At 43.6% G+C, this 21257-nt stretch overlaps 1 protein-coding gene across 3 annotated transcripts; it reads right to left on the reverse strand.

Moving 5' to 3' along the window:
- Positions 1-401: 401 nt before the first annotated feature.
- On the reverse strand, positions 402-20960 carry LOC132768726 (transforming growth factor beta receptor type 3-like). Of its 3 annotated transcripts, none has more exons than XM_060764903.2 (16): positions 20706-20960; positions 18540-18734; positions 17385-17497; positions 15575-15747; positions 14731-14847; positions 14150-14318; positions 13467-13626; positions 12915-13056; positions 12299-12488; positions 10335-10585; positions 9047-9226; positions 7038-7355; positions 6174-6306; positions 5169-5225; positions 4507-4617; positions 402-1296 (listed from the first exon to the last, which is right to left on the reverse strand). In XM_060764903.2, the coding sequence occupies exons 3-16, from the start codon at positions 17464-17466 to the stop codon at positions 1211-1213; spliced, it is 2169 nt and encodes a 722-aa protein (XP_060620886.2). In that variant the 5' UTR covers positions 17467-17497; positions 18540-18734; positions 20706-20960; the 3' UTR covers positions 402-1210. The 3 variants fall into 3 exon arrangements, with proteins under 3 accessions (XP_060620886.2, XP_060620887.2, XP_060620888.2); XM_060764904.2 differs by having other exon boundaries at positions 4503-4617; XM_060764905.2 differs by lacking the exon at positions 4507-4617.
- Positions 20961-21257: the final 297 nt, after the last annotated feature.

Genomic DNA, 21257 nt, shown 5'->3' on the forward strand with positions numbered 1-21257 from the left:
TGCAAAGGAGTCAAGTGCTAAATTATAGATACTACCTGGAGGCCAATAGGTATATGTTGTTTACAAAAGTCTTTATAGCAACATAGCAAACCTAGAGTAATCTCTCATTTTGAAAGATCACATAGAATCCATGTAATATAACTGGCATTTTCAAAAAGGCTAATCTGTGTACTTGCTGGACTATCTTAGAGGTGGGAAACCTACAGTGTGGAAGACCGAACCTGCCATCATGTGCGTTGCCAACAGCTGATGGGTGTTGGTCTCCCAGTATCTTTCAGTAGGCCAAAGGTTCTCTGCCCCTACTAGCCATGCAAATTAAATTTCCTTTTATTGCTGTGGAGTTGTAGTTTTAAGTGGAACTGATAATTTACATACACACTATGGAAAAAATGCACCAAGGATCACATGTAAGATGCCGTTTACTTTTCTCTCTCAAAAATCCTTAAGTACAGTAATATAGCCATTAATAGTCTGCCCTTGTCAATCAAGCTTTTGCAAAACAGCCAACGTAAGGTCTAGAATTTTAATTGAAAAGCATCCACTAAAAGGCCGTAAGAAAGCATTTCTGCTAGCTGAAATAATTACAGTGAACTTTTGCATATCTGCTGGTACATCATTTGCAAGGTAGCTTACCAGATAAGCAGGCACGCACACTGTCCAAGTATACTTAAATTTAAATTTTGGTTTTTGGTAGTGATTTTTGTCAGGAAGTTAAGGAACCAGTGCTTCAAAGATAAATGAAAGTTAGAATCTTTAAATACAGATTCACATTCATGCAAAGAGCACAGATTTAGTAATAAAGTCAGATAACTAAAACTGCCAAGTGTCATTTAGTCCAGATTCCTCCACTGGGAATGGCAGCCCGCAGACGTACCTGAGCCTCACATTGTATCAGTTGGCAGCTTCAGAATTTACTCGTTTATTGAGAGCATGAGGTTATGCAGAATAGTACGATACTGATTAAAAGATGGGTGTTAGGCTGATATCTTCATAGGTGCCTTTTGTATTGAGGGGGAAACACAGCCAGCTGTGCTGAAACAAATGCTTGGTCACAAGCAAAACACAACTTGAAACTTATAAAACAGACATACGGCCAGCTTGAATGAAAATACATCATGGTTGATGGTTGTCCTTTAGTTACCCCCTTTCCTCATTAGAATACCAGAACTTCGTTTCTTTTAACTTTTTTACATCCAGCTAACTGTATTCCTTAAGGCATGGAACCATATGCAGGGTCAGCTGCAGTCAGAGCTGAGGATACTTCTGGGGACTTTGGAATGGCTGTTTCTTCTGGACCTGTCAGGAAGAAAAGAGAAAAGATGCAGGGGCATTACTTCTATTTCCCCATCTCTTTTCTTCATGCTTTGTTGTTTACCCACCCTTTGCTCTTTGCATATTTATCTAAGCACGAGCATGCTTTAAAACTTTCCCAACATCCTTACACCTTACACCATACTTATGCACAGGATGGAGGCTGTTCCTTCAAGTTGGAGGTGAAACAGCCACTGGGCTGACAGGGGAGATCCCTGGCACAGCTCTGTATGTGGCCGAGGTCCAGCTGCTCTTACACCCCGGGGAGGGGGGGGGGGAATGCAGCTCCCACCAACTCCAACATAAGGCTGCTGCTTCTTCACCAGGTGCACAAAGGATGCCAAAACGATGAGTGCTCACAACTCATCAGTAGCTAGAGCCAGGGAACTTCCTTTGCGGCTCTTGCCAATTTGGGGAACAGCATTGCTAAAAGAGGCACTAGATACCTCCTTCTACAATTCCTTGTGTACTTTCAAGTAATTTCTGACTTATGGTGATAGTTAAGTGAATCTATCACAAGGGTTTTTGTTTTTTGGCAGAATTTGTTCAGATAGGATTTGCCTTTGCCTTCCTCTAAGGCTGAGAGAGCATGACTTGCCCAAGGTCACCCAGTAGGTTTGCATGGCTGAGTAGGGGTTTGAAGCCTGGCCTACTCTGTGCATGCTCTCTCTTCTACAGCCCCTCCCCTCAAAATGTACATATTCTGGACCAATAGTATACACATTGGGCTGGCCTCCCTTCTGCAGATTCCTCCCCCCACCACATCCTGCAAAAATACATGCACATGGTTATACCTACTGACTATTTATCCAAAATGCTTGAGACTAGAAGTGTTTTGCAATTTGAATTTTGCGGGGATTTTGAAATACTTTTATTTGCATGTACATACTTAAGGAGATAGCTTGGAGTTGGGCTCCATGTCTAAATATAAAATTTCTAGTTAATATACATCCCCTTGAGACAATATTTTAAATCTTGTTTTGCACAAGGCAAGGTTTGTGTACACTGAGTCATTAGAAAGCAAAGGTCCCACTATCTCAGCCATGCATGTGGATGATTTTGGCATATTGTAGAATTCCAGGTAAGAGATTCTCAACCTGTACTAACTTATATCTCCCAAAAGATTACAGCATACATATTGGCATGTTTTCCTGCCAATAAACATAGGGACAAAACTAAACCAGCTCAAAGGTACAAGAATCATGGTTTGGAAATTCTGGTCCTTCAGCATTTGCCATTCTTTCTTTTCCCCTCTGTATGCTTCAAGGGTGCACCATGGATGGTTCATGCCAAGCAGAAAGAAATCATTTTTCTGTATGGTAGAAACTACAACAGTCAACAATAAAACCAATGAATGTTTGCCCACACAGATATTCGCTAAAGTGGTCAGCAGGGACAGAAATTGGTACGGCTCAGAATCCCTGAATCTAAGGGGAAGGCTTTCCAAAGGCCAGCAGTCCACCTCACCTCTCTCAGCTGCCATCTGACTTCTCTTTGTGATAGTTGCCTCACCTAAGAGTTCAAGGCAGGCATTAAAGTCTAGAAATTAATGCTCCTAGATTTCATTGTTTTTTTAAAAGGAATGAAAATGCATGAGTTCTTTGTCTGCTAAAACAAACAAAAAAGCCAGTGGATGAGTGTCAACAATTTGATAGGTGCACCAATCCCACTTCCCACTCATGATTTCCACTCTCTGTCACAAATATCACTGTTTATCCTTTTTATCCTCCCATGCGTTCCACTTCTTTTCTCTCCATAGTTGGGTGCACAGACATTGACAAATACGATTAGACAAAGAAAGCACTTTGCTCTACTGGTCATAATAAGCTGGACATCAGATGTGCCAGACACCTAATCCCCTCCATGGCATAGGCTCAAGCATGGCTAGACCATTGATTCCAATCTCTGTGCAAGCTGCTTGCACCACAGATCCTCTAAGAGCCCTGGTTCCATTATCTGGCCCTCACAGGAACCCAGCTGCAAGGAAAACTTTCACTCAGGCACTTCCTCAAACTAGTTCCATGATCTGCCAAATCAAGCTTAAGTACATCAAACTGCATAGCTATTTAATCATTCTTCCCTGTTTATCCCTGACTCCTTCACCTGATGTTTCCCTTGTGCCATATTTTATACTGTAAGCAAGGGTTTCTCAAACTATGCTCCTCCAGGTGTTTTGAACTTCAACTCCCAGAAATCCCAGCTGTTAGGAATTGTGGAACCTGAAGTCCTAAATATCCGGAGGAGCACAGTTTGAGAAACGGGTAGGGGGATTTTTCCTGTGTGGCAGGGAGTTGGACTAGTTGACCAATGTGGTCTCTTTCAACCTAACTGAATTTATTCAATTTGCACATTGCATGCCTCCTTCTCTGATGGGCATTGCTCTTCTCTGTTTATTACTGGTTTTAAATAGTCTGATTTAAGTGAGAAAATATTCAATGCACTTTTAGTCTTCTAAAATGATGGTTCTTGTTATTTGTCTTAAATCGATTTAATGACACGCTGCCCTAAGATCTTTGGATATTGCTTATTGTGTGTGTTCAAGTAGTTTCTGACATATGGTAACCCTATCCTGGGGGTTTCTTGTCAGGGTCTAAGCATTGTCTTCCCTTGGGCATGAGAGAGAGTGAGTTGTCCAAGGCCAGACAGTGATTGAATAGAGATTCACACCCAGGGCGCCTGGATTTCTAGTCTACTATACCATGATGCCTCTATTTGATATAAGCAGTATGATGTAGTGGTTTGAGTGTTGAACTACAACTGTGAGAGATCCGGGTTCAGTACCTCTTTCAGCCATGAAACTCCACTGAGTGACCTTGGGCAAACCACACACTCTCAGCTTCAAAGGAAGGCAATGGCAAATCTCTGAATAAACCTGGACAAGGAAATGCTAGGGTCACCATAAGTCGGAGCTGACTTAAAGGCACATAGGAGGGAAATACCATAATCCTGTCATTGTTGGGGAAGCTGAATCTTATAGGTCCAATTGTATCCAAAGCTATACCAAGTTTGTGAATGAAAATACACTTCCTTGGGTTTTTCCAAATACATTAATAAACAGACAAGAGAGGGTTCTGTAGAAACTGAGATTATCCTCTTCACCAAATCATAGTCTACAAGGGCCATCACATGTTTGCCATGCACACAACTAAAGCAATTAAAAAGATGGCTATCCAGTTGCTTCAGCCTCCTACCTACTTGTCTGGGAATGAATGAACCAAAGTCCACCAGTAAGGGATAAGCCAATGATGAAAGCTGAAAAGGCAATGCCAACTACAGCTGGGAGTTCTAGGCGTGGGGCAACTGTTGCTGCAGAGAGAGGGGGGGGGGGATACATAGAGAAGTAAGTAAAAAGAAATTATGTGCCTGCTTTATAGCCCCCCAAAAGAGTGAAATAAAATGATGTCCCATAACTGGGGCTCTTGCTACACCCCAGCTCCAGAAGCATGTAGAAAAAGGCTGCATGCAGAGCTGACCCTACCATACATGAGGCAGCCATTCAGTCAGAAGATTTGGGTTGTTGTGAAATGACAGCAACCCCCCCCCCCCCCATTTTTACAGCCATGGAAAGGGAGACAGGGATTTTGCATTTTCAACCTCATGTTCAGTTTCATAACTTTTGCCTCATGCAATCCAAAATAATTTGGTTGGCTTTAGGTACTGTGTACCTTGCTTTAAATGAGAAAACCACCATTGGCTGTTCTGTCCCATTCAGCAAAATATCACTTTCAGCCTACACTACTGGACTTTTCTTTGACTCCACTCCTCCCAGAGCTAAAGGTGGATTCTGGGTTGAGGAGGTTTCCCATTCTCTTTGTTTCAGGGAGGTTAGTGAAAGAGGATAGCCAAAATATACTTACTTGGGATGGGTTGCACATTTTTCCGTGGTTTTCCTTGCTGGTTGGGTAGGAAATTATCTATAGAAAGGGGGGAAAGGAGAAAGGGGGATTCAAGAGAATGCTTGCTGAAGAACAGCCATAAGAAAAAGACAGTTTTATTTCAAAAGGTTTATATCCTGCCTATTCTCCAGCAAGACATAGGTAATTAATAACAAAGACTTAAAAATTAAAACATTCCTCTATAAAACAGCATCCCTCCGTGAGTCAGGAAAAATCACACAACACAGCACAAGATCTTTTTTTAAAAAAAAAAACAGACACTTAATTCTGCACAGCAAATCTCAGCTTCTCAGCATAGGTTTGTTTTTTCTGTATCTGGAGCGATTTGCTTCTACTGGGAGAGAATTGGCTGTCTGCAAGGATATTACCCAGGGGAGACCCGGATATTTTACCATCCTGTGGAAGGCTTCTCTCATGTCCCCATGTGGGAAGCTGGAGTTGACAGACGGGAGTTCATCCGCTCCCTGGATTCGAACCACCGACCTTTTGGTCAGCAGTCCTGCCAGCACAAAGGTTTAACCCATTGCACCACCGGGGGCTCCTCAGCACAGATCATTGGCAAACTCTGCACAGATCATTGGCAAACTCTGAGTCTGTAGTTGTTGGGGTCAGATATTAAAGTCAGTCTCACTCATGCCAGCCCCATCTTCCATTTCCTGATAAAGTAGAAGCAGATACAAAGGGCACTCTTTTAGAAATAATATTTTCTGCTATATACCCTAATGTTGAAATTAGACATGGTCAGATCCAGTTAATATCTGGATGCAAGACTGCTGGAGAATGCCAGGGATCTAAGATAAGAAACCTGCCTTGAGTTCTTGAGAATGGCTGTTGCAAGTCAAGAGTTGACAACACAAAGCTAGGTGGGCCCATGACCTGACCTGACAGCCCCCTATGCTTCTATGTAACTGTGAGCATAGTCCCTCCTAGCCAGTTTCTTGAATCCTTGCCAAAGCTCTTACCTACCTTGTCTCAAATCTGGAGTGGCAGCTCTGAGTGGAGTTTTCACAGTCACAATGATGGGCTTTGTGACAGTGCGCTGGAAGCGAGCACTGCCCGGCTCCACTTCTCCCTTGCAGGCCTCCTTTTCTGTTGGGCACTTAAACATAAATCAAAAGATGCTCATCCCAGGAAAAGAAAACAGCCTGGACCCAGATCCCACTCCCTTCTTCCCAAGAAGCTCAGATCTCTCATTTATGCATGGAGATTCCCAGATTAACCAGGAGGACTCCAAGCTCACTCCAGACAGCCTTCACTTTGTCCAAGTAGTGTCACCATGGTCTAATCCTATCGACTCATTTATTAGTTTGTTATTTCCGTACATACTCCACATGGCTCCCCTTACCACTCACTTTATCTTCATTACAATCCTCCATTACAGAATGTATTGGGTTTTATTAGGGGAGGGTATATCACATGATCCAGGGCCAGTTTCATGGTTCTGTGAGAAGTACAACCTGGACCACCATCACCACCTCCAGCCTCTATCCAGCACTCTAACTACGAACACACTATTTCTTAGGCAGCACCTTTCCATCCCAAGGGAAGGGATGCTTCTAAGATTGTGAATCAAACCATGGTTCAGTGGTAGAATACATGCTTTCCATACAACTTCACCCCCCAACATCTTTTGGTAAGAGGAACATGTTATGGGAAAAATTCTGCACACAACTAGAATGAATATCCTGTCAGCCTGACTTGGTACGGGCAAGTTCTCACATAAAGATTTCCCATCGAGCAGCAAGTCTAAAATACACAGATATGAGGTAGGGAAAGTGCCACCAGATAGCAACTAGAGATCTGTGTTCCCTTGCCTGAGGAACCAGAGACCTTTGGGATTGGGTCCTTGGGCTTGCTGGGATCCCAGCGCTCCCTCCTGCAGAGCACCAGGTGGCAGTGCAGGAAATGAATAGAGTGGTTGGAGCGGGGCTGGAGCACAAAGCTCAGCCGCCTGCGCTCCTGCTGGCCTGGAGGCAATGCCTGGCCCAGGGCTGCCTGCTCCAACTCTGACATGTTGACATGGGCATCAACAGCACAGCCGTGGTAGATCAGCAGGTATGGAAAGACCACTGAAGAATCAGAAGAGGGAGAGATGAAGCATCGCTGGATGGTGAAGCCAAGACTCAAGTCGTAGGATGCCAAGGAAGCCTGGAGAAAAACAAGCTGCAATTATCCATGAAGCTCAAGTGTGCCCGATTCTCAAAAAAAGCTGAAAAAAAAGAGAGAGAGCAACAGTGCTGGAAAATGCAGCTGCTATTGCACCACTACATCCAATTATGTTTAATAGATTTTGCTTGATAGGGGTCATAAGCCAAAGGGCAGCCAATTCCTCCAGCTCTTCTTAAAGGTGTCGTCAGGTCTGCTACACAATCTCAGCACTTTGTTATTGATGCATAATGGATGTTGTAGGAGGCTTCCTGTCTGAGGAAGTTGAGTACTGAAACAATGGATTAACCCTTTTCTTGCATAGAAAACAGCCTTGTGACTCAACCTCCTAAAGACCTCATCACACTAGAGAATGAATCCACTTTAAATCCGGTTTCTGCCTCCTGGAGAATTGTGGGGTTTGTAGTTTAGAGGAGCCTTTAACAGCTTGAATAAACTACAAACCCCACAATTCTGCAGGAGACAGAAACTAGGTTTAAAGTGGATTCATTCTCTAGTGTGATGAAGTAGTAAGTCCTTCAGCCTCTGAGATCCCTCTACTATCACCAAAATCTCATAGAAGTGGTTTCTCCTGGGTGGAATTAAAATTACTATTATGGGGCAGAATTGTGTGTGCTATTTACAGTAATATAAACAACACCTGCATTAAGATAAACTGAATTCAGTGATACAGTATTCTGCAAAATCTCTCTGCTTCTGTGAAATCACAACGCACATTTGCTTTTTTAATATGATGTTTCATGGTTTTCCCTGAATACATATTCCTTTCTTAAATTGCTTCTTTTGTCCTGATACTTTAGTACACTCAAAAATTTCCATTGCCTACCAAGCAATTAACATTTTATTCTTTGTGAATGGTTACACAAAAATACGGTAAATATATAGCTGGGACATCCAGCTCCTGTCAGATACTTCTTACAGTGTCTTTAACAGTTGACTAGATGATGGATGCTAAGAGGCAAGAGTGTAATGTAACAAAGCTGCAAGAACTTCAACAAGTGCATCATTCAGAGTTTACTCATCAACAAAATTAATATTGCAGGAGGACTGAAACTGAAGAGGTGGCCTATCTTGCTATTTTTCCAGGTGTAAAATGAAGGCTTCTGTATCAAATTTGTTGAAGCCATACCTGGGCCTACAAAAAACAGCACTGACTCTCTGCGTGAGAAATGCTCCCTGCTATGCTTAACAGGCCTTTGCAAGAGCCAGCCACAGTTATAATTGACATCTCTACAAAAGCTGCACGGAAAACTGAGACTTTTGGAGGAGGCAGAGAGAAGAGTAAGAGCCAAAATCAGTTTCAGATAAGTCCATTACTCACTAGAGCCAAAGCCAAAAGGGTGGGAACAGAAAGAACAGTATATTTTAGCCTAAAACTCTTATTGGTACTACCTAAACCTTAATAGAGAGATTTCGGTCTTCTAGAATGGAGAGAAACCCATACAAATGCTGAGAAACTGCTAAGGGATGGCATCATATGAAAAGGGATGTTGTCTTCTGGGAATGCCTGAAGGACATATGCAACATATGCCTAAACTTCTGTCCCCTGCGTTCCCCCCACCCCCACCTAGGACAAAAGAAGCTTACTGATTTGGGCTCATTTATGGAAAGAACTCAAAAACCTAGCATCTGTTTCAAAGCCAATTCCTGCAAGGTACAAACATAAGCTTTACCTCTACAAAGACGCGGCTGTTTGCTGAGACTGTACAGGGTCCTGGCTGTTTGGCAAAAGACTCTGAGTTGTAAACATCTAGGTTGAGCAGGACATTACCATGGCTGAAGGGAAGATCCTGAAAGGATATCATGGCTTCTGGGGAAGAGGTCCGGTTTGGAGGTGATGAGGCAAAGGAGACCTGCATGAGAAACACCAGCCTATATGGGCTGTTGATGTACAGCAGTAACCATAATGGCATCCAAGTTAAAGGTCAGCTTCTGAGTAGAAGCTTCAGGGTATTTCTAATCTGCATTAAGAAGAATAAAGCTCCGAAAGAGAACTCAGAATGCTAATGGCCGAATCTGGAATCGAAAGAGACCCTGGCTCCATTTCCAGCACCTCCAATGAAATGACTATTGGGTGACAATGCTAGCAGAAGCCACAGCTTGGTATACAGAAGAGCCACTGTGCAAATAGGAAATCTTCAGTAGCAAGCAAGACCAGCCTTTGGCACTGTATAAAAGCCATTTTAGATGCTCACGCAGTCTCATGTCAAGGGAATCCTCAATGGTGGGAGAAAGTCTCTCCAACCACTGTATCACCTTAATTGTTTTAACTTATTTGAGTTGTGTTTTCAAAAGGTTCGATGCCACCCTGAATTGTCTGCCTGAAGAGAGGCAGGATACTAAATAAAACAAAGAAATAATGCCACACTTTAAGAAACCAAGGCCCCTTCTACACAGCCATATAGTAATCCAGATTATCAAAGTAGATCAATCCACATTATCTGCTTTGAACTTGATCATATGAGTCTACACTGGTGGGCGATTGGTGGGGACAAGAGACAATGCCTTCTTGGTGATTGCTCCCCGGCTATGGAACTCCCTTCCTGGTGAGATCAGGTTGCCCCCTCTCCCTCCTGTCCTTTAGAAGAATGGTAAAAACTTGGCTGTGGGACCAAGCTTTCAGGACTGGGCAATAAAGCGGCAATAGGAAAGATGACCAGGCCAATGATTTGACGCAGATGACTAGGATGGTTTTAAATGGTGTATTTTAATATTTTGATAAATGGTTTTTTAATGTTTATGTATGTGTATGTGAATTCGTGTCCCGGCATTGAATGTTTGCCGTGTATATACTGTGCTCTGCCCTGAGTCCCCTTCGGGGTGAGAAGGGCGGAATATAAATGTTTTAAATAAATAAATAAATAATACACTGCCATATAATCTGGTTCAAAGCAGATCCTAGGGATTTTATATGGCAGTGCAGAGTCTACCAATCTGGTGTTAACAAGATGGAGTACTCACTTTCTGAGCGCCCCTTTTTTCATTAAAGGGTTTCTGCTCCACAGTAGGATGCTGGGTAGATTCCACTCCCTCTGTTTTAGAAATGGGCAGCAGAGGAATTGCAGAATGGCCTTCTTCTGAGATCTCTGGCCTTCCTTCCCTGGCTGCTACAACAGCTTCTGGAAACTTCTGTCTTTTGACTGAGAGTTTTGAGGGAGGCAGAAACAATGGCCAGAAGAGCGTAGGATCTGCTGAAACAGCAGCTGGGGTCTCTATAAAGAAATAAGAGATGTGCAAAGGTGATGCAGCCAGGGAAAACATATCCAGCTGTTCCTTGCTAGACAGAAGATGAACTCTCCCACCTCTTCCTCAAATGGCAGGTGTATCAGTTCTGGTAGAAAAATGGAATAATTTCTATCGACAAAACTAGGGACTTAACAAAAATATCAGTATTTAGCAACACTGTTTTTAAAAGGAAATGTCTTAGTCATTCTCCCCTTCCTGTTTAACTGCATGGCTGTTAAGCCACTTCTTTGTTGTCTTGAAAAATTTCAACAAAGTTGTGTTAAGTTATCTAGGCCTTGGGAAAATAAATCCAACTTTGCTGGTTGGTATTTCTAGAGCTGAAGGGGGAGTCTTTGGCAACTGGACAGAGAAGCCTCTCTAAGCAGCTTAGACACAGTCTAGGACAGTGGTTCTCAACCTCTGGGTCCCTATGTGTTTTGGATTACAACTCCCAGAAATCCCAACCAGTTTACCAGCTGTTAGGATATCTGGAAGTTGAAGGCCAAAACATCTGTGGACCCACAGGTTGAGAATCACTGCCCTAGACTGTATCTAAGCTGCTTAGAGAGGCTTCTCTGTCCAGTTGCCAAAGACTCCCCCTTCAGCTCTAGAAATATGAACCAGCAAGATCTAGGATTAGCGAGTCGGGAAAAGGTTCAGACTGATAGTGGCTGCCTATGACAATTATTTTGTGGGGGAAGCTTTATACAAAAAAGTGGGGCCACTAATAATCTCTCCCTCTCTACCATCCATTTCATGTCTCCTCATAATATAGTGAAATAAAAAAAATGGGCCTCAACAACACAAAAATTCATTCCTTTTCCCATTGCAGTAACAGAAAGACAGGGAGCTACATTCTGGCTTCCTCTCCCCCCAGTAACACGTTCAGAGTGAAGGAAATATGCCCTGTGATACTATCATGTCATCGGATCTCACAGATTAAAGTCTCTGTCCCTCCTGGACACACAGAAGACTGGGTGACTTGGAAGGCGCTGAACCGACTGCGCTCTGGCACCACGAGATGCAGAGCCAACCTTAAGAAATGGGGCCACAAAGTGGAGTCCATGACATGGGAGTGTGGAGAAGAGCAAACCACAGACCACTTACTACAGTGCAGCCTGAGCCCTGCCACACGCACAATGGAGAACCTTCTTAAAGCAACAGCAGAGGCGCTCCAAGTGGCCAGCTTCTGGTCAAAGGACATTTAATATAATGCCAAGGTTTCAAACCTTGTGCTTTTAAAATACATTACAACTGTACCCTCGGTTTGCTACTGATACGATAAATTAATAAATCAGATCTCATCAGTTAGTGCACATGGCACTACTTTATTCACTACATGTTTCCTTATAGCTGGGATCCCACAGCAGCTGTGAAAAAAAAGCACCAGATAGAGTTGTGAACTAAATAGGTGAAGGGCATTTTAGAGTCCTTGAAAATAAACTTCTCATGCTGGAGATTTTTAAAAATGGAAATGCCTGATGCATGTCCTAAAGTAAAATTTATATGAGTCAGGATTTATCAGGAATAGCTCCAGACAAAATGACACAAAAAAAAGTAGAGGATGACATTCCAGGACTGGTTAATCATACAAATGCTTAAAAAAGGATGGCAAGAACATATAGTGAACACTGTTCCCGACCTCTTGAGTGGCTCCTTTTGCAATTTAGGCTCCTTTAAATCCTCCATGTTTCACCTACCATTCATCCCAACCACAAGGAGAAACCTGTTCACCCACTCAGCCTCAGTATAGGATGTGAAGGCAGGCAGCTTCTGCTCTGCTGCGTACTGCAAGGGATCCCTGATGAAAGCCAACTCGGAGGACACCTCCTGGGTCACAATCAGAGGTGGCTCTGCTCCTGTGCTGCTGACAATAACTTCGTGTGAAGCCTGGAAAGAAAACCAATCCCAGAGCACATATAATACCATAAGCCAAAAGGGCCAAAGGGCCAGGGAATTAAGCAGTGACCTCTAGACAGGCTTCTAGGAGGACAGCACTGTCTTTCACCAACTGAGGGGTGGGGCGGGGGGTGCAGAAAGCAAGCAAAGAATCTGGGCAGCACTCCTTGGCTCACTATAGCTAAGTGTGTGACGTTCTATCTAGCCAAGGGAAGGGAAGCAATAGATAGTACTAGAAGAAGATTGCATTATAAGAGAAGGGTTATGACCAGGTTGCAAGTCTACATCACATTTAGGTGTGATTATTGACATACACAAATGCACAAATGTAGCACTGCAGTCCTTGGCTAGGGAAGAGGGACTTCTATTCACCTAAGGAGTTCAGAAAACTGTGGATGGCCAAGATCCTATCCATACCAGTATGTGCAGTTGGCCAGTAAGGTGGTGTGCCTGAACTCTCCACTGGGCAGCTCCTTCGCTCTTCAGTATCAAGAGCAGCCCCTGGCGTGTGGATCTTTGGACACCATGAAGCTCCACAGTCAGATGGGCCAAGCTGGACCTAGAAGAGAGCATACCACCATTCCCACCATCAATATCAGACCAAAGAATGAAGCACACAGCAGAGGCAAAAAGACTATGTCTCTAAGCACAGTTAAGAAACACATTAGATAATGCTTCCTCTATCTCTGCTATAATAGCAGTGGCTATCTGCCACCTGACCGCAGTCTCTACCTTTGATCTTAGAGACTTTTAGTTTACACCATATTCATTTGTAATGTCAAGTCTTGTTTGAAAGAGTTTATCATATACATGTTTCTCTTCACACACATCCTGTTTGATTCCCGAGTCAGTCTCTTCCTCTTCAACAGGGCAAACGGTTTCAGCTTTCTGCATATTTCCCTTATCATAATGTGTTATGCTTCTTACACATTCAGCTACAGATTCCCATAGGCAAACTCTAGCACACACCTCAGAGCAAGTCCTTTAGAGAAGATGATGTGAACTTCCAGGTCCTGGGGAGGGTGAGAATTCAGGCAGACCTGCAAAGGCTGACGTTGGCGCTTAGAGGCAAAATGCAAGGAAGAGAGGAAATTCCTCTGCAACTTGCAAGTGGCGGGTGCAGCAGCATCTGAAGGAGAAAGGCCAGGAAGGGAGAACTGGGGTAGCCGCAGGGCTGTAGGAGACTTTAAGCATGACAAACTGTGATCTAATTCAGGAAGGACATCAAGCAGGCCTCACAGCTGGAGCAAATCTTTCCATCCTGTTCTTTGTTTACGTAGCAAATGTCACTACAGGATCACTCCCTCCTACCTTCCTTTCCACTCACACACCTTAATCCCAGATACAGATACAGGGACAGAGGACTTAAACCTCCGCATAATAAGTGGATGAGAAGACTCCACATGCAGAACTTGGAACAGTTCCTTTTTAACATTACAACTGGCCACTGAGTGGTCCTGTGAGTTATGGAGCAAACAAGTAACTTTTCCAAGCTCTGACACTGGATGTGTTCCTCCTCACCCAAAAGGTTATGTCTCCTGACCTACTTGCTTGAAAGACTATTCTTCAAAACTGGTGCCCCCTCCCTGACTTCCTAATACCAAACTGGCACAGGCTTACAGTGCCCCCTTCTCTCCCCTCCTTGCGCATACCATTCCCCAGGATGTAGACAGTGTTGACTCCATGATACTCAGCCAGAGATGTGACCCCTCCATGCTCCCTCCGTGCCCATTTGAGCAGACCTCGGGGTGCCTCTGGAAAGCTGGTCTCCTCAGTAAAAGCCCCTGGCTCAGGGGCTAAAAGACTGGAACCCGGGGAGACCTGCAGAAAGGAAGGTTCAAGGATATTGACCTAGCAGACCTGGCCCCTCTCTGATATCCCAAGCCAAGAGACACTAAGGGGAAGCAGTGTTCTAGTTTAACATGGAAGATATGGTTTCAAGTTCACTTCAGCAATAGACTTACTGCGTCACAAGCCTCTCTAGCCTCAATTCCCCCATCCGTAAAATGGGAATAACAGTAACTTACTGCATAGCGTGGTTCTGAGAACAAACAAGGTTAGACCATAAAACAAGTTGCATGTATTCAGAGTCTTAGCCAGGCAATGGGTGGATGTGTTTCCCACTCTTTCCACGGCATGCAGCTATTGCTCTTTGACCTCAACCATTCCCTTAGGAATCGCTGAGCAATTCCAATAGTACTTTTGGGTTCTTCTGTCCAATAACCATTCTCACCTGGAAGGTCCATTTTTTCCCAGGAGGAGATGACAGCATCCAGAGCACAGGCTCTTGGGACTGCAGCACAAAGATGGGGGCTCCATCCTTTGGCTCAGGATTCAACACAAGAATGACCTAAAATGGAGTTAAGCAGCCAAGCAATTAGCTTTCTCCAAAAACAAAGGAAAGGGAGAAAGCGTGAGAAGAGAAAGGGAATGGGAAAGACACCAGTCAGAAAAAATGGCTGGTACAGAAAGAAGGGTATACAGTGAATAGTGTCTGACCTAGGTGATGTTCAATGTGAAATCCAGTCCTGAGCCCTCTTTCATCAGGGATGAGTAACTTGCATCTCAGATGTTATGAGACTACAACTCCCACTAACACAACCAATGATGAGAGATGATTGGAGCTGAAGTCCATTAACATGTGGAGGATCATATCAATATTGAAGTGGATGCTGCTCTGTGCTTCAGGCAGGCTGACTAAGTGAAGGCACTGATGAACAGGCGTATCTATCCTATCCCATCCCTTCATCCTAATCCTTCTGTGACCCAGGTGCGTCTGAAGGTGCTGTATTACCATTTTTCCAAATTGGCTTAGTAACTGTGAAATCTTCCACTGAAGCAAGCTTTCTGCTGGATCTCCCATAATGCTTTTCCTATTGCAATCATCTTGAGAGCAACCTTTATAAAACTGGGATGTCCAATAATTTCTCCAGCCCCAGCTGCCATCTTGCCCTCTCACAATGCAACAAAAGAGGAAACCATTGGCCCATTGGCCTCAGCAATACAGGGATCAGTCCTTAAATTCCTGCACTATGGGGTTGGATATGTCTGCAGCAACACACTGACACGCACACTACCTGGGCATTCATTGGCATCCCCCTGTGCAGGCTGACAATGTGTACTTCTTGCCCAGTAGAAGATCGCTCTTGACTGGAGCACCCAGTGCCTTTTCGCAGCAGCTCCCAAAATCCCTGCACAGGTTGTGGGGTGGAAGCAGACAAGGGGAGACATGTGGGGTGTGGCCAGGTTTCTGCAGAGAGAAAAGAAACTGATTTTGCTTATGGGCAATTTGATTTGACTATGAAACATAAATTGACGGTGATTTTGCATTTATGAACACTTGTGTTTCTCGATGACTGATTTGGCTCTAATCCAATTGGCAAAGTACCATTCAAGTTTGCTATTAGAAGGAATGATTAGACTGGCCAACACTCATTTTGCTGCCTCAAATGTTAGATTTGTTTCTGGGTAAGTCTGGCCTGCTGATTTCAAAAACGGCACCAGTTTCCCCCTATGAGCTCTAGTTTTTGAGATACAGATCAAATGCCATATCAATCTTCATCTGCTTTCCCACAGAAAATCATGATAACCATGTTTAAGATCCTAAAGCTTATGGGGTCTTATGCAATGCAGTTTTCTGAATCAGCATCCCAAATAACCCCAGGAACAGGCCTAAAATCAAAACACCAAGAAAAAATTGTAGGGGGGGGGGTGTCTGTGTTATTTATTGCCTTCTCCGAACTTGTGGAAAGGAGAGGCGTGAGATCAATGTGATAGATGAGATTTTCTTCCACTGTCACTTCCAGTGGAGGGGAGCTTAAGTTGATAATTTAAAATGGCAGAAAGAAAGTTTCCAGCTATGTAGACTGGAGTCTATATAGGTTCCCACCAGGTCCAGGAGCTGAGGAAAGGTCTCCCTCATTCTCAACTCCCACCATTGTTGCCTCTAAGGGAGAGAAGAACAGCTAGCTTCTCCTTAAGCTCCTCCCAGCAGTTATTCCCATTTTCAACAAAATTAAGGGAACCAAGGTGCTGTACAAATGCTGCACTCAGCTGAGTATTCAGTGGGTCCACTGAGTCCTGGAAACAAGAGGAGGACCTCTCTCCAGAAGGGTCTTTTCTCTGCCATTCACATCAGAAAGGTTCTGCTCCTAGGCAACTCGAAAATCCTTGGCATCTCTCTTTATAGAAGCCACCCACAAACGGCAGGTACTGAAGGCCTTCAGCAACGTGCTGTGAGTCATCCACAGGAAGCATCTATGCTTGGCTCTCTCAGTGAGCACCTCCAGCACAGGAGATTAAGTATATCCTTCATTGTACAAACCTGATTCCCTAGGGATATATTCCCAAAAAAGTCCCTATGTAACAAAATATCAACTGCTCACCCCACACAGACAAAAAAAAAACAACTTCATGGTATTAATTTGACATGAGAACAACATTTGATCAGCTTCTTGGTTCCATCTGAGATTTTAGGGGCTTGTAAGTGGACAAACATAACAAGATCTAAATAGCTACTGTTGAATGAATACAGGTTTAATACATCCACAATAGCAAATACCTGTAAATATATTTTAAGGGTTGTGATTATTTCATTTTATATATATTTCCAATTTTCTTTGCAGAACACTTGTCCTTAACAAGCATACACTTCCTTTAAAAAATAATGTTTGAGGCATTTGATGAGCACATTGCCTTTAATCCACTGTAACAATTATCATGCAATGTTTCAAACTGTTGAGATGGCTGTTCCTGAAAAGTTGCCATGCAGGACATATATTATGAAAGCAGAAGGGAATATTATTTGTGATGCCTTGTTTGGCAGCCTGCTGCAGTTAACTAATCACTAAAAGCCAAACCCAGGGCACCCTAGGGCATAGGATTCACCTGACGCAGAACAACTCCAAAGGAAAAACAGCAGCAGGTTGCATCTCCATAGGTGATCTCTTTGCTGGCAGTTCCCGCACATATTTCCCAAAATCCAAAGCAAGGCTGCAAATCTAGGAGAGGAAACAAAACTAGAGCAAGAGAGCCAAGGGAGCTGAAGGGGAAGTTGTTGCAGAACACCAGGGCCCATTGGAAACACTTTCCTGCCACTTCCTGCTTCACATTAATTAACTTAATTTCTTTACCAGATTCCTGGATGGGATGCTAAGCATTTTTCTGATTTGCTTGCAACAAACATATAGAGCATGTCATCTAAGGGCACACACTCAGTTTCATCACACTGTGAAATCCTGCAGCCATTCTGTTGTCCCCACAATTATGCTGGAGATGTCACCATATCTATGGTGTAAGACCAGATCAAGGAAATAGTTCCCTTTCAGGAATCCTTTCAAACTATACCGTTAAAGTGCTATGTTTCCACTTGGACTGCCATGACTGCTCTGGGATTTGGAACTTGGTCAGACACACCAGGGGATCTCCCTGGCTGAGGATGCTAAAGAGTCCTTCCTAAACTACAATCCCAGTGGATGTTGCCAGGGCAATTAAAGTGGAATCATAGCTCTGTAACTGTGAAGTGTAAGTGTGAAAGGGCACTACAAAGAGAAATGCATTACCTGAAACAGCACATTTCTCCTTACGCTGCTCCAAATTCCCAATCATGCAATTGTTTCAATTGCTTTAGCATAAACTGCCCTATTCCGTTAGACAACTGCATCATCTTGATCCATATTATCTACTCCATCAGCATCTCTTCCCAATTTCCAAACAAGGTCCTTCCCCAGCATGTGCTTCCAGTCACTCAAGATGCCAAGAGCTGAATGTTTTTGTTTGTTTTATATTTTTTTGGCATGCACAGCATATGCTCAACAAGTCCCATTTCCCTCCCATGGAGATGGTAGTGGTGCCACTAAAGACTTTCTCTCCTTCAAGTTTTCTATCCATCTCAGCTGTCGAGGCTGTTTTCTGGTGGGCATCCCTAGTTTGGAGATGCATCAAGACTGCAAAGTAAAATGCATCAAGACAGAATATTGGGGCTATAGAGCGTTAAATCTGCAAAATTCCACATTTTTGAAAGGCTGCCATCCAAACACTTACCTTGGCTGACAAGAGTCGTTCTGCTAGAGTTTGTTCTAGATGCCGCTTAAGAGGAAAGTTCAATAGAGGTCAGACAAAATGCTACTTGACCCATAAAGCAGGAAGGACAAGAGTTGGCAGTTTTTGAAGTTCTTACACTGTTCTTGAAGATGCAGAAATCGTAGAAAACATAGTGCCTCTTGTCCTCATGAGGGTCTGATTTTGCAAACAATAAAAAAACAACACAGTTCAACATAAGATTAAAAATAACCACAGGATGGTCAGGTTACAAATCAGAAGGGAAGCTGTCTGCCTTATGTGGCAGCTGTTGATTCCTAAGGGAATTTAGCAGCAGAGGAAAGGTGCCCGAGAGAGGGAGACACAGACAGCAGACGCAGCTGCATCCAGGTCTCCTTTGCTCTCCCCCCCCCCTCCTCTGATTTGAAGACTCTCCCACCTTTATTTAGTCACAGCTTCATCACTTTCCAGAGCAGGGAGATGGTGCTCTCTCCCTACTATCCCTTGCACTAGCTGCAAGGCCCATGGAGGCCAAGAGCCACCAGAAGATCAACCTTCACTCTGACAATGACCCATCAAGTAAGAAACACAAGGCAAGCTACTGGGTTACTAAAAAGAAGGGTGGATTTATGATGAACACATGCAAGAAGAGACTTATCAACAGGCACAGACAGGTACGTGGAGAGCCCCAAAGAGTGACACCCACTGGGTCAGTATGACCTGCTTCCACCTCCAAGGAGTAAGGCCAGGAAGGAGAAAGTCTGGGTAAGTGATCTGGCTTCAAGGGATCACTGGCCAGGAGACTGAGACAGAGCAGGAAGGGAAAGCATTTAATAGTGGGAGCAAAGAGGCTTTTGGAAGAGAGAGCTGTTCTTTTGCACAACTTTTATCTTCTTCGGCACACTGTGGTAGATCCCCACAGAAGGATAAAGATTCACAGGGAACAAGAAGCCTTGCAAGACCACATGGCATGGCCATGGCAATCTCCCTGCAGGGGACATTCTTGTGTTTGTCCTAACCAAAACAAAGTGGGTTGCAGCTCTGAAGAGCAAAAGTAGCCAACATGTAGAGCTTCAGATTTTAAGAGCAAAGGTGATGTAATAGTTGGGGCAGTAGATGGAAATCCAAGCTGAAGCCACGACTGGATCAGTCACTCAACCTGACCAACTTCATAGCATCATTGTGAAGATGAAATAGTAATGGGGGGAATCATGTATTCTTTCCTCAAGCTCACTGAAGGAAAAACAGGCTATCAAATGTAACAAGTAAACATTTCCCAATAGCTATCATTTGGAGGGCCACAGATGCCCCACCTCTATCCTTTGGTGAGTGAAGTAGAGTCCTCCTAAGCAGGTACATGAAACAAGCACCAGGCAAACAATACTTAGTAATTTTACATTGGCAGATATTAAATTTGGGTTGAAGACTTTGTAAAAGATAAAGCCACATGACCCTACATATGAGGTTGGACCTCAGCTCCCACCATTCCTTACCATTAAAATTACTAAGGCTTCTGATATTTGCAATCCAATGTCATCTGCAGGGCCTCAAGATATCTAGCCTTGGGATAAAAGTACATATACCCTGATGTGACAGCTACACTGCTAGATTCCCAAGTCAATAGAGATTGTCACTATATTTTGGAATATAAACATTTTCTAGATCAGTGGTTTTCAACCTGTGGGTCCCCAGGTGTTTTGGCCTACAACTCCCAGAAATCCCAGCCAGTTTACCAGCTATTCAGATTTCTGGGAGTTGAAGGCCAAAACATCTGCAGATCCACAGGTTGAGAACAGTAAATGGGAACTGTACCATGCCCTGCTACATGTTCAAAGAGTCTCTGAAAACTTATCAAACAAATGATCCAAAACTGACTTGCTTTGATTGTTCTATATTAAAATAGGGATTCGGCTTTATATTTTTGTTTCCCACTCCCCCACTTCCATTTGTTCTTTCTTGTCTTTAAAAATATTTCTGCTTTCCTAGAAGTGTACACAAGGTGTACACGGTTACCTCTGGAATACATGAATGCTCTGTTGAGGCACAATAACACAGTCTTGAAGTCTTTACTTCAGGCTGATCAAAGCCAGAGAGCCAGGTTTGTTTAGATCCTTAGATTTCAGTCTCATCCCATGCAGAGGTTGGCCAGTCTAGCCATGCCTTCCTTACCTGGAAAGTCAGCTCTCCGCCATTTCCCTCATCAATGCTTCTTGATTTGTTCCTTTGATATCCATTTATCAGATGTGGGCTGGGCACAGAGATTCACCAAATTTATAGTAACTTGAGTGGAATTCTGGAGCCAAAACACAGCAGAGGCGAGAAAGCGGAAGGAAATCCACAGAGAGAGGCTGCTGTGTTCCAGGGAACACCCACATGTATCTAATGTAAAACAAACATGGTAGGAACTGCTTAAGTCACGGGGACTTAAAAGTATTGTGAAGGTTTATTGCGTTGCAACAAAGGATTCCCATGCCAATATAAACACGTGCTTTGAAGCACAACATATTAAATGGCCCTCCTTGTGCTGGCAGAACTAAAGGCTGCAATCTACAGCTGTTTCTCAAAAACAAGCTGATCATGGGATCTTCACACAATTGTTTACATGACAAACTGCAATCTGGGAGACAACAATCTTGAGCCAGAGCCAATGGTTTGGTCATCCTAATTGTCCCATTTCTAACAAAAAAACAGAAGGCCACAGTATTCATGTTCTGCCAGGAG

Source organism: Anolis sagrei, chromosome 2, assembly GCF_037176765.1.
Source record: "Anolis sagrei isolate rAnoSag1 chromosome 2, rAnoSag1.mat, whole genome shotgun sequence".
Taxonomy (NCBI): Eukaryota; Metazoa; Chordata; class Lepidosauria; order Squamata; family Dactyloidae; genus Anolis; species Anolis sagrei.

Excerpts from the sequence above, each read along its gene's own strand:
- LOC132768726 (XM_060764903.2), bottom strand. The coding sequence starts at position 17,466 with ATGTGCGGGAACTGCCAGCAAAGAGATCACCTATGGAGATGCAACCTG. Across the intron at positions 10,586-12,298 it reads CCTTGTGGTTGGGATGAATG|AGACCCCAGCTGCTGTTTCA; the intron begins GTAGGTGAAACA and ends ATTTCTTTATAG. Across the intron at positions 1,297-4,506 it reads GTTCATTCATTCCCAGACAA|GTCCAGAAGAAACAGCCATT; the intron begins GTAGGTAGGAGG and ends TCTTCCTGACAG.